This window comes from Pholis gunnellus (assembly GCF_910591455.1).
Source record: "Pholis gunnellus genome assembly, chromosome: 2".
NCBI lineage: Eukaryota > Metazoa > Chordata > Actinopteri > Perciformes > Pholidae > Pholis > Pholis gunnellus.
In genome coordinates, this window is record NC_136536.1 from 26,512,761 (window position 1) to 26,528,528 (window position 15,768).

Consider the following 15,768-nt stretch of genomic DNA (forward strand, 5'->3'; position numbering starts at 1 on the left):
TTTTTCTGTCAGTTTGTTTTGTGTCCTTTAAACCTTGTCCGGTTCACATGGAATGAAGATTCTAAATCATGACGAATACTAAACCGGTGAAACATGAATTCAATCCCTTGTGTTTTTATCTAAATGTGAAGGTTATTCCTCTCATCAGTAACTTTGACGGCGCACAGAGTTCAGCTCTGCAGTGCTGTTAAGCTGCAAGCACAGAGGTCTCCAGTGAGTGGAACATGTGTAGATTACAGTGAACCACATTACTGGAGTCAGCAGCCAACGCCCTTCCTGGAAAAGTCCAACTCCTTATTAGGCCTGACTCCCGTTCCTCCTCCAGAGGGCGCTGCAGCAGAGGGATCCTCTAGACTTGATGACGTCGTTTATGTAGAGCTTTGAACAACAGAAGCCTTTTGTTTAAATGACATCATTAGACCAACATTCTAAAAGCCTCGGGAAGAAACTTTTGAGATTTTTTTTCATCGGATGAGTAATGATTAGTCTCATTATTAATCCAGGGTTTTTCATAAGAGTAATATTAATAAATGTCTGTAAATGAATCTTAGTCCCACACAGCATGTTGAGTGTTCCACATCAATCCCAAAATGTGAAACACTACCATTTTTCTGTTGTGTCAGCATAACAAAATCCACAGGATTCAGAAGAAATATTTCTTTGGAAGTTGGTTTGTTGGATGAATAAAATTAATAATTTTGAAATGTACATTGCTACTGTAGGTGGTGGCAAAATATTTGTAATTAAAGAACCTTATTCATTTCCAAATAGTATTTTCAAAGTGAGTATTCCAGTAGAGCCCACCATGAGGATGGTGGGGTTATGAAACGTAAGTCTGATTAGAGATGATGCGTCCTTTGGCACAATGGTTATTTATTTATCATCAATCTACTGTTTTGTTCAGTGGCTGATAAAGACTTTTAAAATGGTGTCGTAATTGCACTGAGCTCAAGAGGCCACTATACGGGCATAGCCCCACGCTCGAGTGGGAAAACAACGATACCCATTCCCAAAACCTTTTGCAATATAGGCAGAAGCCAGAAATTTGATGCCAAGTGGGGCTGATTGCCTGGTGCCCCACTGCAATTTGATGGGCCATCTGCCAAGTACTGTTGTCATCATTTGCTCGTAGCTGGCTGAAGTTAGTATTTATGTTAAAGATGAAAGCAACTGTGGTCACGATGAAAGATGAGGTTTATCTTCACAATTTGACAGTTTGTAAAGATCATTTTTGGTTGCTTTTTGCCTTTATTCTATAGTGCAGCTGTAGAACTGCAGGAAAGGGGAAGAGAGTTGTAATGAAATGCAGCAAAGGGCCACGGGTTGAGATTAAACACCTCGGTGGACCCAAGCCTCAGTGTAAAAATAATCTGATTTAACATGGAGTTGTTCTCCAGGAAAAAATGTCTAAGGTTGTTGCTTCCTTTGTGTCTTATCTTTAAAGGATGATACCTGGTCGAGAACAGGTTATCAGGATCTCAAGCATCTTTCTGAGAGGATTAGCAAACATGATAGCAGCAGGACAATGTGGTGACATTGGACACACTGCAGAGCCAACAAAGAGAAGTGGCAGAAAGTCAAAAAATACCTTTTTCTTCTTCTTTTTTCCCAAAAGAGAAGGAAGTGTAAGAAATGTTTCAATAATGGTTGAATTTGGATGTTGATCTATAAATGTATGTACATTCCTCTCCATCATCATTGTAGGTGACTTTTTATTTTATTTTACAAACCTCTGAGAGAGAGAAACAGACAGACAGACAGCAGATGGTGGAGATGTGAACACTGCACATACTCACTACACAGCATGAACTGCATACAACTTTAATATATGTAACTGTTTTTCCAAATCTAGTCAGTATATGCTTTATGATAGCAGTTGTGAAGTATTATGTTTCTACTCAATACTCATACCAATTACTTACAACTAGCCTACTATAACTTTTAATCCCAAATCATAATTAATCTGGAGAGTAAACAGCAGTTTTTAGGTCCTATGCATTTACATTCTTCAATGATTAAGATATAGGCTATTTTGTAAATGGGTGCCAGAGTGCATGAGAAAGCATCCAAATAGAGCTTGTTTTATTAAAAGAATCCTGGGAAGACTCCCTCCTATCAGAGGTCCAGTCTCAGTCCCCAACGTCCTCAGATCCTGGAGATGCTCTCAGGGGCCGCCTACATGACTGTGGCACTGGAAGAGCACTGTAGAGGGCAAATCACATTTAGGGCCACCACAAAGGGCATTTATCATGTTGTATCCAGGGGACATCCAAGAGAGCAGTGCTTTTTTAATATGGCGGACTTTATATTGGTCCCATGTGTGGTATTTATTATATTAACTTTACAGAAGAAGTGCTGCCCTGCAGGCCTCTCACTTGTCTCAGTAGGAACAGCATACCATACTATTCACATTTACTATGACTATGCTCACTTCAAGTGCCCCACTTAAACCATGGCAGAGTGACACTGAGCCAGCATGAACATCACCAGGAGGCTGAAACAGAGGCAGCTAAACGGTACTCAGCCATCGGTCCTCTGCCAGCGGAACAGCCTGTGATGTAGACCCGTGTGAGCAGCTCGTAGTATCCGTAGGTGTGCCGAGTTCCTCCCTCTGCTGCTCCAGCCTGCCAAGCTTCACACACACACGCGCGCGCACACACACACACTCTCTCAACCCACAACTCGTGTATTTTTCAAAGGTAAGTGACCGTATCTCATTTCAGATCTATCGTTTCCTCTTATTGGAATGGCTTGCGTTTTTTGCTCGCGCGATATATATATATTTAAAAAACAGCGAAGTTTTATCTCTGCTCTTTGAACTAGGCAGCATATCGTTAGCAGTCAAAGTCTTGTAATAGCAATGGAGTTTAGCGTCGAAATAATTGCTTTGACTTTCAAGGTTCAAACTAAACTATGTAAAGTAGTTTGCGCTCAGAACGTTTTTCTTTGACGTTTTCCAGCGGGACGACGGGCTGGCGGGCAGCATACTTTACGAGGCCCCGCCCTGTTCTCCTTCTACAGGCTGTTTGTTCGTTTGACTGTTTGTCCGTGTGTCTGATCTATCTATCTATCTATCTATCTATCTATCTATCTATCTATCTATCTATCTATCTATCTATCTATCTATCTATCTATCTGTCTGTCTGTTCATCCATCCTCAGATGTCTTTGAGTGAGAAAAGTGATGAGGAGATCAGCAAGCTGCTCGCTGAGTATGGCATCAAACATGGACCCATAGTCGGTAAGAAAAGTGCACACATGAACGACTTTATGAACGAAGTCCTTCCTGAGATCCTAACTGCTCAGCTGGAGGTGAAGCATGCAGGGTTTAAGAAATACAACCGAGTTTAGAAATCATTCACTAAAATGATAGGCACAGTAGCCTCAAATCATAAACAAAATGTGTGTTATACAATAATGTATTTATACAATAATGTTATTACACTATAATTATGATGATGCTGTGTCGAACCTATAAACTAAAGAACACACACATATATATATATATATGCCTGTCAGGTGAGTTTCAGCATAATTAGCATAATGCTAATCCTATCCTGGGTAAAGTGGACAGTACGTTCTCTGCCTATCATCTCCATCACCTTCTCTGTCTGTTGTCGTTGGGCTTCCCCTTTTGGTCCAATGTTTTCTCAATATTCTGAGTAAACAAATAAGATATATAATGAGATGAAATACAAACAAACCCCTACATAGATTCATTCAAACTGTTTTTCATTTTAACGCTTCACATGATGAAACTCCTTCAATTTATTCTCCACATTTTTCCAACACCTAGATGATGCAGGCATGTCATGTTTTGTATATTTGTGTCTGCTGTGTTAAGGATATTGAAGCCCTGTTAATGTGTTTGTGTGAACATAGACTCCACTCGAAAGCTGTATGAGAGGAAGCTTGAAGTGGCCATGGAGAGCGCTCCGGTGGAAGCCTCGTCTGATAAGACCTACTACAGGGAGGAAGGTAGGGGGCTCCTCAGTCTACTGTGTGGCACGTGGTTTGTTCATGTGGGTCTATAGATGTAGTACGAGCGGCGCCACAATCACTTCTGAAGTGTGTGTGTGTGTGTGTGTGTGTGTGTGTTTTATGGGCTGTTAACAAAAAAAAAAGACATTTATATCGGCCCACTGGGAAAGTGCTGGTCTGGTCTGCTAGATGCCCAGTCCAGTCCTGAGACTAGAGAACCAACAGTTAAGGCAGTTATTAGAGTCTTTACATGCAGTAAGCCTAGAAACGTACAAATAGACAGCACCGCAGCAGAGCCAGGTTTAGGCCTCGGCTTATTTTCCATCACCTCAAAAACAAAAGCTATTTTGACTCTTCAGTCATGTCCAAGTCATCAGTCAGGTCCCCCCCCCCCCCCCCCCCCCCGAATACATACATGTTTTTGAACGTCTCCCCCTGCCTGCTCTAACTATTCTAAATCAGTTATAATTATAGGCCAGTATGTAAATGTCAACACAAACCACAACAGCTGGAGGTCTCCTCGTCAAACCTGACAAACGTTCACGTTCACGTTTCATTTCTAAATCTTTATGTCAACAAGGTACAAAATGTGCTAATGTGTGTTTTTTTTCTTTGCAGCAGAGGAAATAACCTACGTCACATACCACAGTCCGGTGAGTCCTGGTTGTGTTTCCTGTGATTCTATGTTTGTGCCAAATTCCTCTGACTGTTAATAATCTCACAAACTGTCCTGCTTTCATTCCCACAGGTTAGACAAGAGTCAGACATGTGAGTACACTTTCAACACACACACACACACAAACTCTTCAAACATTTTTATCCAAACATTTTCCACAGGTTTTTTAATATTTCCTCACATACAGCCTTTCTCTTGCTGGATGAATACATGCCTGTTCCAAAATCTATTTATAGTGGCAAAATTTGCACTCTATTACTTTCAAACACGAGCAACAAGCGTCAAAATAGCATCAGATCGTATTCAGAGACGCTTGATGCAGATCTGAACTGTTAACTGTGGCTGGGCTTATATAGACCTGTACTCTTAGTAAGTACCAAACTAAATAAAAAATGCAATGATGCAAAATGTTGAGCCGATGGCGGTAATATACAACATGCTGAGTAAATATTTAAAGAGTACGGTACCAGACGTAAATGGCTTGTCCAGGATTGTCCTGACAGAATATCTTCAAAACACTCAAATGTCCAGGTCTTCACCACGTTTAAAATAGTTTTCAGTGCTTACATAGAAGTTTATTGTGTTCTGTCCGACTCATTATTACCAATATCAAATCATAAACAACTACAAAGGTTCACTCATTAGAGTGCAGAGCTCCTCCAGGTGTGTCTGCAACGACCGCTGCTGTATTGTGTGATTGAATACAACATGTCCGTGAAGCGTCATCAGACAGACTTCATCCAAACTCAAAAACAAGCAGTGACGTGGTCGAAGTTGTCGTATAATATACTTCATACAATAGTTCCAAACACAAAGTCACCAAGCTGTCTGCTCGCTTAGCAGCGGCTGAGGGGCGAGAGGTACTCAGCAGTGTGTGGACAGGTAGTTCCGTTAGCTGTTAGCTGTTCACTCTTAACTCACTCCAAAACAATAACCGTGTGCAAACTCTGTTTACCAGTTTTATTATACAGCTTTCAGATCGGTAGCAAAGCTTGTGTGCTACGTGCTGATATAATTGTCCTCCATCCTGATGAGAACACCTATGGTCCCTGCATGAAGGTGCGGAACACTTATGGGTCTCGGTTTGGGGGCTTGAAAAATCCGGTCACCCTACACAAGAGTCCACGGCCATGTAAGCATGTAATTATGTCAACATCAGGATGCTAACTATGGTAACGTTAACATGGGTTAGCATGATGTTGACTCACCATCTTAGTTACAAAGACGTTTACAGCAGCATAAAATGATACCTTAGTATTGTACAGGGCTGGAGTAAATGTACTTTGCTACTTGCCAACACTGGGGACATACTGCCAGTTGTACTGTACTGCAGTGTTGGTTACTTTGTATAAGTGTTTTAAAAATATAGCTAGATTGAAATTGAAGTGTAAAGTTTTCCTCCTTTCAGGCTGAAACGAAGAGGCAACATTGAGCCAGATGAGGACGAGGAATCGGACCAAGAAACAGAGTGAGTGTGTTGTATTAACTAGTGGTGTTAGAGCAAAAGAGTTCATCACCTGGAGTAAATATCCTCTCCCCTCCTGTGCTTCAGGGCCCCTGTCCAGATCGCCAACAGAACAGCCAATCACAGCGCAGTACGATCCAGGGAGCTGGACAGACAGTCCGGAGGCAGCGTGTGGAAGGTGATCCGGCTGCTGCTGCTGTTAGCTGTGTTAGCAGCTGCCCTCTACTACGCCTACTGCCGTGTGCTGAAGAACGAAGAGAATCCCTTTAACATTCAATGATCTGATTGGTTGTGAGGATGTCCGGGTTTCTTCTCCATCAGCAGAGAGAACACACAGTTTGACCACATTCCATCAACTTGTAAATGCTCTATTTCTTAGTGTCACCATGTCAGGGGAATGAACCAAAGCCTGATACATCATGTTCCTCTGTGTCGTCAGTGTTGCCCCAATTATGTTGGGGGGCAGCCAGCCCTGTCTATTGGACCAATGAGGAATTTTTGATTTAATTAATTTGCTTTAAATAATGTCCATTACTCTTGTTGTAGTTCACGTTTTGCGTCTCTGAATGTGTAGCTGTTATGAGATTGTTTCTTTGTGCATTGTTCGCTTCAGTTTTAGCATTCGAAGTTGCAGCAAGATGCACTTCCAAGAACCGCACAGTATCTGACAAATAAACAAAGCAGCCGAAATATCTAGAGCACCTTTGTTGTCCAAAAGCTGTTCAAAACACGTCAGTGAGCCACACCTTTGCACAGGGTGACATGTTCATTTGTTACCATAAACACACAAAATGTAGTTGTTTTCTTACTAGAGCACCAAATGTGTCTTACAGCTGAAAGAAAGTCCCTCATAAATGCATTATTTCCTCCTGTTTAAGTAAGAATGGTATACATTTTTGAGCCAGTAAAGATTTCCCTCTCCAGTAGGAACCAGTGGGCTTGTTCATGGGGTTTATTGGCAATAAGAGAAATAAAGAATACTGCTAGCCTCTCCTTTCATTTCTTTGCTTTCTTCCATGCAGTGTTTTCCTTCTCTGTGGAGTTTTTGTATTTGATTTGTTTGATGCAGCTGTTCTGTCACATAGTGAGTTGGTCTTATTTGTTAGATATACATGTTGTCATGTAGCACAACAGACTGAGGACGTCTTTATTTCCAAGCTGTCCTCGTCACGTCCAGTCAAAAACCAAAGGCTGTTGTCTGTCTAAATGTCTTGGGGAATAAAAACTAATTAAATACATTTTTGAATTGTATGTAAAACATCAAGATGAATTCCAAAAGGATGCAAAAATGTTACTGAGGTGGAAGTAAGTGTATTAACAGACTCGTAGACGTGTTTCCAGACATACAACACAGTCAAATATTAAGTCATGAATTCATTTATTTGGTTACAAACCTTGAGCTCAGTGGAGTGCTGCAGGGATGATGTGTCTTTGTAGGTCAACCCAGAAGTTAGCGCTGCACATCACATTCTTCTACTGAATTTCGGATTATTGCAGAATATAAACTATCAAACGTTTAAGATACTTTAGAAGATAATCTTCAACACTTATAATGATTTTTGAAGAATGCAATCAGCAGAAGTAAAAAGCTAACACTGACATGACTTCACGTCACCTCCACTAAGTATCCAACTTGTAATCTGATTTCATGTGCTCACCTCTTGTACAAAAGCCTTCCACTAAAGGTGAAGTAGTGAGTACATCAGTTTCAAAGTTCGGTGTGAAGACAGAAAAAAATCTTTGTCTTTGAAAATAATATAAATAGACATCTGTCATTGAAAGTGCTTGAATTTATACATTTTGTGCAAGAATAGAAATAGTTTTGAGATTAGATTTTGGGCTATCTCTCGCTTCCATAATGTCTCTTTCAGTAATTCTTTCAGTCTAGTTGAGAGAAAACATCCAAAATACACATTCAGCTGTTTATTTTACTATTTTGTCTATTTGTATCTGTAGATTTCTCCTAAATTCACCAGAAGTTATCATTAAATAATGCCTCATTTGCATATTTAAGCATAACATTTTTAGAAAACTTTTAATACAAAAGTAATGGTCTTAATGTGGTTTATGAAATGAGGAAGTTGAAGTTTCCTTTTTGTACTCTGTTCTCCGTTCTGCTGTCTGCAGTTGTGTGTCGTTTCACCTTCCTGGAGAAAGTGTGACAGTCACATGCAGCATAAATAAGAATCAGCTTAAATGGAATCAGAATCAGAGTGATTGAAGTCGAATGATGTTAAACAGCGGCATTTTAAATATTCTCAGTGTTGTAACAATAATACATCTTGATCTGTGTCTCAAACTGTGCTGTGATGGGTCCTTACATTTGAGGGAATTTGATATTTAAGGTGTAGGAACTTTGTCTATAGATTCATTTAGCCACCTGTTAGCAAACAACCTTTTAAACACATGTAAAAGCTTTCAAATGAATTCATATGGGGTCACATCAGTCTCAATAATTGCAAATGCACACAGAAAGACTCACAAATGCACAGAGAATAATCCACAAATATATTTGATTTACAAATGCACACAGAAGGATATAAATTCACAAGTGGACTACGTATTTTATGCCATAGGAAAAAAAATGTTCAAATCTCTTAATCTCCGCAGACCTTATCTCAGACATCTAACCCAAAATCCTTTCAACAAACCCATTGACTTTGAGACGAGAGAACCAGACTTGCTAAAATACTAACTCATCTCCAGGTTTCAGAAGCCATTCCTGCAGCGCTCTATTCCACCAATCTAACCGTTGAACAAAAACAATATAAAGCACTGTTATATTTACAAGATAGAAGCTTAAAACTGTTTGGCAGAGAAAGCACACTGCAGTAGAGTCTGCTGCCATGTGGACTTGAGGGAAGATGAGGCAGTGGTGATGCTCTGTGTATCTTTGGTTGAGTTGAAATTGAACAGCTGTGATCCTGAATGGAGGTTGTGGTCGATGGTCTCTGAGGTTTTGCTTGATGAGTCTTTAGTCCCAGCCTCTCACCACAAAAGCCTCTCACCACTAATGTGGGGTGGATCCAATAAATCCAGTCAGGAATTAAAAGTTTATTCCAGCTGAAGAATCTTTGCTCAAAGTCGTAATTTGCAGGGAGCTGAAGTTAAAAAAGGATCTTTAGATTGAAAGACTTTGAGATAACAGCTGAACAAGAAAATGTCTTATTGTGGTCAAACACCTGGTCTAAATGCCACCAGTCACGTTGTGGTCGATGGGCAGAATGAAAAGCTGAGGCTCTGGTATTGACATCGCAGGTGACTTGAATGACCTGTGAAGAAAAAGAGTTTACAACAGTAACAGAGCTTTCTCTGTCTCTGTGTGTTCTGTAACGGTCCATACCTGAGAGAATGTCCATCAAATCCCAGCGCTGTGATGAAGATGTTGATGAGGACAGTGAAGAAGACGAACAAGGTCGCTGCGTTGTTCATTCTGTTCAGCTTGGCGTGTTTCCTCACGTCGTTAAGATCGTACTTCACTGCTGACACAGAATCACACAACAGCAAAAGCTAATGAGCTAAATAAGAAGATGATGACAGAAAAATAGACAAAGACAGGGAGGACACACTTTGTACAAGAGCCAGAGACCTTTTTTATATTTAAGGAAGTTGATATTGGACTTAGGAGGGAAGTTTAGTTATGGATGGCAAAAAAAGACTGCTGATTGAAAAAGACCAAACATCAAAATAAATATTGTATAGGTACCTGAAATAAAATGTGAAATAATTATATAACAAATAGAAAAAATATTCAAATCACCAACGAGTGGAGTTTAGTTTGATCTGGCTACAGAAGCAGTACAGCAAGTCTGACAAGATGGTTTTCTAAAGAAGGGATCCTAAAGTGGCCCAAAGAAAATATATCACAACACAAACACTAATGAAGAGTTGAAAGAGCAGTTTGACATTTTGGGAAATACACTTATTTGTCCAGTGAGATGAGAAGATTGATAGCACTCTTGAGATATGAAGCTAGCCAGCAGCCTGTTTACTTAAGTTTGCAGAGACTGACATGGACCAGCTGGCCCTGGCTCTTTCTGAAGGTAATAAAATCTACCTAAGCACTCCTGAAGCTCACTGATTATTACGCTATGCTGGAAATGACTGCAAAAAAGAATCCCCTGTAAACCTTTAACTTCTGGCTTTGCCCTGCAGTGCAAATGAGAAAAACAAGATGTCAGTTGATGAGATTTAAGACCTTTACACACCAGGGCATGACAAATGAACAACACAACAATGTGAAATATATGCCTGTTAATATTTGGAATCAAAACTATTCATACCGGCAGTGATGCCAATCTGGGACAGTCTGCAATAGATTTTCACAGGAAGAGGATCAACTGGATCCTATTGACACAGAGCAGCGTCTGACAGTCGGAGGTAAAGTATAGACCAGGGGTCGGCAACCTGCGGCGCTTCGGCCCCTCTGTTGCGTCTCCCTGAGTCCTCCGTCCACACGGCGTTTAAGTATCGTTTTCGAGATGATCTCCGTCCAGACTTAAACGCCTGAAAACGAATATCACGTGACTATTCACGTACACTGGGCATGCAGTGGGTGCCGGTCCTACTGGTTTTCAAACCTACTGGTTTCCTTCCGTGGTGTGTTGTGTTCGTGTAACAGCAGCAGCTGTTTTCTGCCTCTGTTGCCAGATTCATCACACATTCACAAACATATTGCTGGAGATCTAAAAGCCACATCTCATATACAGGACTGTCTCAGAAAATTAGAATATTGTGATAAAGTTCTTTATTTTGTGTAATGCAATTAAAAAAACAAAAATGTCATGCATTCTGGATTCATTACAAATCAACTGAAATATTGCAAGCCTTTTATTCTTTTAATATTGCTGATTATGGCTTACAGCTTAAGAAAACTCAAATATCCTATCTCTAAATATTAGAATATCATGAAAAAGTATACTAGTAGGGTATTCAACTAATCACTTGAATCGTCTAATTAACTCGAAACACCTGCAAGGGTTTCCTGAGCCTTGAAAAACACTCAGCTTGGTTCAGTAAACTAAATCACACGTATGGGGATTATCACAATATTCTAATTTTCTGAGACAGTCCTGTATATTGTGGGGATTACGATTGTATAAGTGAGCACTACATCACAGCCACGTATGAAGAAATACATTGAAGAAAATATATTTATGGAAAGATCGCATCAACCTGGATTCCAACTCTGTCGAGCAAAATAGTAATATATTCAAAAACGGCCGCGCTACGCGATCTGCCACTTGCATCTTACATCGTAAACTGCCTTTTCTTCTAAATACCTGATCATGATTTGCAGACATCCGCCCTCAGTAAACTATCAATGGATGAATCCAAAAGAAGAAAAGTCACGGAGGAAAATAGAGTTTAATTCTGCGTGGACGTATTCATTTGCTTTCACTGCCAACGATGCTGGCTTACCTGAATGCTTGATATGTGGCGAGAAATTTGACATCAAATAGCTTTTGCGGCTCCAGACACATTTTATTTGGTGGAAAATAGGGCAAAATGGCTCTTTGGATAGTAAAGGTTTCCGACCCCTGGTATAGACTAAGCTACTGTGAGCAGTTTCCTTTTCAGCAAAATGCTCTGAGTGAATCTGAGTTATCTCTGGTTAACATTCACACAGTGTAAATGTCTGATATAGTCTATTTTTGGACTACGGAACCTGTTGTTGTACACTAGATTACATAAAGACTGCAGCATGAGGGATGTATTTCTGTAGGCCAACCAGTAAGTTAACGTCGCACTGGTTCCCTCGACAAAAAGCCATTGGGATTTTTTGATTATTGCAGAAAATAAGTTCTGTAGCAAAACTATGTTTATGATACTTACATGTTTTGTTCAGCAAGACAATCATCACAAATGAACACCTCTTTATGATATTTGAAGTGTAGAAATCTGCAGAAGCCAAAAGCTACTGTTGTAAATGAAGTTCACCGCGATCATGAGCGCAAGTTTACACAACGAGGCTGTGAAGGTGAACAGGTCTGTGTGATGACGTTTTGTAGTCTCATTTAGACATTTGTTAGCAACCGCCTTTTTAAAAAACTACAAAATTGACCAGACGGGTATTTACTAACATAGATGTAGAACAAGACGTTCAAATATGTGTTAACCACAGACTTTGTTTCATGCATCTTACCAAAAACTCTTCAAAAAACTAATTGACTTTGAGACAAGTGAACCTGAACAAATGCCAGCTCATTTCAGGGTTTTCAGTCCTGCAGGACTCTATTGCATATGTCTGTTCTGCACAGTGTGATTGGTTGATGCCTTTATTCATTGTGCTAAATCTAAGAAGGATCAACCTTGTTCAAGAATAAAAATTACAATTAATTAATTAAAATCATTATTTTCCCGCATGATATTCATGCTCTGTGTGAAAGTACTCATGACAAAAACAGTCATTTTGAATTGTGCAAATTAGTTGCACAAAGGAAAAAAAAACAATTTGTAAAGGCCTTTCCTGGTAGTCTGATTTTAGCTCTGCTCACACCTGTGTCTTGGGTGATCCGAGAAACAGTGGACCACTCAAAAAGACCTGTGTTAATGCCATGTCGAACTGGTCTTTGTTACCTTCCGACATCCTCGGCTCTGCCTGTCCACATGACAAAGTGACAATTTTGTCCACTTTTTAGCCAAAATCAAAGAATCTGGACTTCTGACTTCATCTTACAGCTTTGAATGCATTATTCAAACTGGTTGTTGCCAGGAGGGAAAACCAATGCGCTAATGTTCTCTTTAGCATCTATCAATCAGGCAGACAAGGCTGGAGCTTGATTGATGAAAATCAATCAGCCTCTAAATGTTATCAAAGGGTGTGGGTGACTTGCCAATAAAGATGAGCAACAGCCCCACTAGGACCTGCAGCGTGATGGACAGCGACAGCAGGACGATGAGGGGGATGTAGAAGCGGTAGTGAGGCCCCACGTAGAGAATGGTCTTCAGCTGGGACGAGTTGGCCATCAGCAGGGCGATGTCCAGCATGCTCTGAGCCGCACTCTTCTTATTGGCGTAGTGATTCATGTTGAGGGGCCGATGCACCTTTCCAGAGGGGGATGTCAGTGCCTGAGGGTTGAGAGGACATAAGGTCTAAGGTGCTATTTTACAGCCACTGCAGCCACCTTCGTTCTCTCTCCCAGTGCTGATCGTCTCGGTACATGTGTCACTGTGGTTTGTTCCAAACAGAGAGGTGTTGTGTATTTTGTTACCATGCTCTCTGTGTAGGCAGGTTGTCAGAGGAGAAGAGGGAGTGGCAGAGCAGCAGGTGAGAGAGAGAGAGAGAGAAACCTGAATATGAACTGATTCCGTTCAGGCATGTCAGGAGAGTGAACTGAAGTATTTGAAGTGGTGTCAGAGGACAGGTACTCTGTTGTTCTGTTGGTTCCTTCAAACCACATCCGTGGCACAGGCTTTTTCTCAGGGATGTGCCCAGTCCTGTAGGTAGACGAGACGCCACACCCCGGTGCAACTCTCTCTGAGTCACACAGCCTTTATTCATCTCAACACACAGCTGACAGCGATGGAAAGACACACTGATTTCACAACTGACATTGCTGTAAAGAGATTACAAATGATATATTATATATGGTATTAGTCTGACTGCGGGCCATTTACAATTAAATCCTTCATGATTGTAAATGAAAGACATTAATTAATTAACAAACACACCTGTACAGTGTACAGCTATTAAAGTTACTTATCGTTTGCATCTGAAGACAATATAATGCAACATTGTTGCCACTGTTCATGGCAATCAACAAAGGATTAGGTTTAATAATGGGGTGGTTTGTAGACTGTCGTAGAGAGTAGAACAGAACAAAAAAGAATAGAAGAATCAATGTAATATAAGACAACAGAAACAGAATAGAACAGAACAGAAAATAGAAAAGAAACAGAATAGAATAGAATAGAGCAGTAATAAGAGAGGGCTTTTCCGTCTGTGTTGCTTACCTCTATGTCGCCCACTTTATTCAGAGCCATGTTCTCTCCGTTCAGTCTATACGCTGTGTCCATCCTCCCTCTCTGAGCAATCAGGGAACTGTTGATACGCTGGATGTGAGCTGTTGTTCTACAGCCACAGAAAAGCAGAGAAACAAGTCAGGCAACTCCTCCAGTCACAGAAACAACATGAGTAAGAGCCCTCCCCCTCTGTGTCGCTCTCTTCTGTTGAACTTGTGCTTTAATTACACTTCAACTTCTCACCTCACTTCTAAATATAACAAGAAATAATGACTTATAAATATAACCCCAGAATATAACAGTTCCTAATTCTGTCTCTATGTGAGACAAAAACACTTACAATCATTAAGGTTGTGGAGAAGATAATGTTTAAATTAAACTGTATTCCTTGCCTGTGTATTCCTGCCAGTTCTGTCTGTAACAGTAACCCCTGTGCAGAAAGAAACTATTTTCCATTAATGAACAAACCTCTGTGAGTGAAACCTTTTGGTGGAGTGTGAAGAGAGCCCAGAGCAGACCTGTAAGAGGTCACACCTTCATGTATCAATCACCTTTTGCTTTGTAAAACAGACCTGTATGAGCCCATGCAAATCCACTACTCAGACCCAACTAACCCCCTGAACTGACAATGCATACACATCTTGGGTGCAGATAGTTTCAAGTTTCCTTGTCCTTCCTGAGAAGCTTAGCCCAACCCACACCTTTTGTTTATCTGTTATTTCCTGTTATTCCCATCATGTATATACTCATGGCCAGAAATGTTCAAAATGTTTCCAACTCCATCAGCAGAGGGGATTCATTGTTTATAATACTAAAATCATTATTCAGAATTCAATAATTGTATTAACCCATAAGAACCCAAACCAATGTTCCCTTAAAGGAAAATGACAGGGGATATAAAACAGACTAAATGGACCACATGAAACACATTTCTGAAAATATTTTCTAAATACTAACCCCCAGAGCCAAAGATCTGATATATGTCACATTGGGCGTTTAAGTATAAATCTATTCCTCATTTAATCAACTTGACCTTTTTTTGCTTACAAAGATTTGCCTTTTTATTTGCATTCCCACAACACATTATAACTTTCAAAATTATAACTTGTCAGCTTAGATTTAACCAAAACAATCTTTTTCAGATTATTTTTACAAGACAAAAATGTCTTTTCCTTGAGTGATCTTCATTGCATCCTAAACACTGCATCGTTCATTCTAATCCATACTGCAAAACAACAATGAAATTACTTTGAAATAGAACCAAAATAGGATAGTTAAATCTTGTTTGTTTGTGTGTTTTATTATGTACATTTATCTTTCATAATTTCATAATTCTTTCATAATTAATTTGACTAATAATGTAATTAATGTTTGTATTTGTTTAAATGTCTTTTGAATTCAACAAAAGAACATATTATAATTAAAAATAATTGAATCAGCTAAATCAACAGCTCATTACTATTTTTCTTATTGTCACAAATATGTCACATTGGTTTTCTGAGAGAATTATAATTTTATTTAACTATAAACTATATTATAAAATCTGTCACAACAATATTTTATTTAGATATAAATTTGTTTGTGAAATATGGTTAGAACAGTTTAGATGTAATGTAGGTCATGTTATCAAAGCATTAGAATTGTTTAATGTATTGAAGTTCAGCAACAAAAACAAGCTTTAT

At 39.7% G+C, this 15,768-nt stretch overlaps 2 protein-coding genes across 6 annotated transcripts; one reads left to right on the forward strand and one right to left on the reverse strand.

Annotated features, from left to right (window-relative positions):
- The first annotated feature begins 2,577 nt into the window (after positions 1-2,577).
- emd (emerin) lies at positions 2,578-7,110 on the forward strand. The gene is made up of 7 exons (XM_079178943.1): positions 2,578-2,699; positions 3,162-3,240; positions 3,882-3,977; positions 4,599-4,633; positions 4,729-4,748; positions 6,065-6,124; positions 6,209-7,110. Exons 2-7 carry the CDS (start codon positions 3,162-3,164, stop codon positions 6,399-6,401), a joined length of 483 nt encoding a protein of 160 aa, XP_079035069.1. The 5' UTR covers positions 2,578-2,699; the 3' UTR covers positions 6,402-7,110.
- A 1,498-nt stretch (positions 7,111-8,608) lies between these two features.
- On the reverse strand, positions 8,609-14,187 carry LOC306713567 (ninjurin-1). 5 transcript variants are annotated; one of them, XM_079183313.1, is made up of 5 exons: positions 14,078-14,187; positions 12,958-13,192; positions 9,465-9,603; positions 9,304-9,393; positions 8,609-9,222 (listed from the first exon to the last, which is right to left on the reverse strand). In XM_079183313.1, exons 1-4 carry the CDS (start codon positions 14,138-14,140, stop codon positions 9,309-9,311), a joined length of 522 nt encoding a protein of 173 aa, XP_079039439.1. In that variant the 5' UTR covers positions 14,141-14,187; the 3' UTR covers positions 8,609-9,222; positions 9,304-9,308. The 5 variants fall into 5 exon arrangements, with proteins under 5 accessions (XP_079039439.1, XP_079039438.1, XP_079039436.1 ...); XM_079183312.1 differs by having other exon boundaries at positions 8,609-9,393; XM_079183310.1 differs by having other exon boundaries at positions 9,304-9,603.
- Positions 14,188-15,768: the final 1,581 nt, after the last annotated feature.

Coding starts and splice junctions, on each gene's coding strand:
- emd (XM_079178943.1), top strand. CDS start 3,162: ATGTCTTTGAGTGAGAAAAGTGATGAGGAGATCAGCAAGCTGCTCGCT. Junction 3,978..4,598: donor GACCTACTACAGGGAGGAAG/GTAGGGGGCTCC, acceptor TTTTCTTTGCAG/CAGAGGAAATAACCTACGTC. Junction 4,749..6,064: donor GTTAGACAAGAGTCAGACAT/GTGAGTACACTT, acceptor TCCTCCTTTCAG/GCTGAAACGAAGAGGCAACA.
- LOC306713567 (XM_079183310.1), bottom strand. CDS start 14,140: ATGGACACAGCGTATAGACTGAACGGAGAGAACATGGCTCTGAATAAA. Junction 13,193..14,077: donor ATAAAGTGGGCGACATAGAG/GTAAGCAACACA, acceptor CTCAACCCTCAG/GCACTGACATCCCCCTCTGG. Junction 9,604..12,957: donor GCTGTTGCTCATCTTTATTG/GCAAGTCACCCA, acceptor ATTCTGTGTCAG/CAGTGAAGTACGATCTTAAC.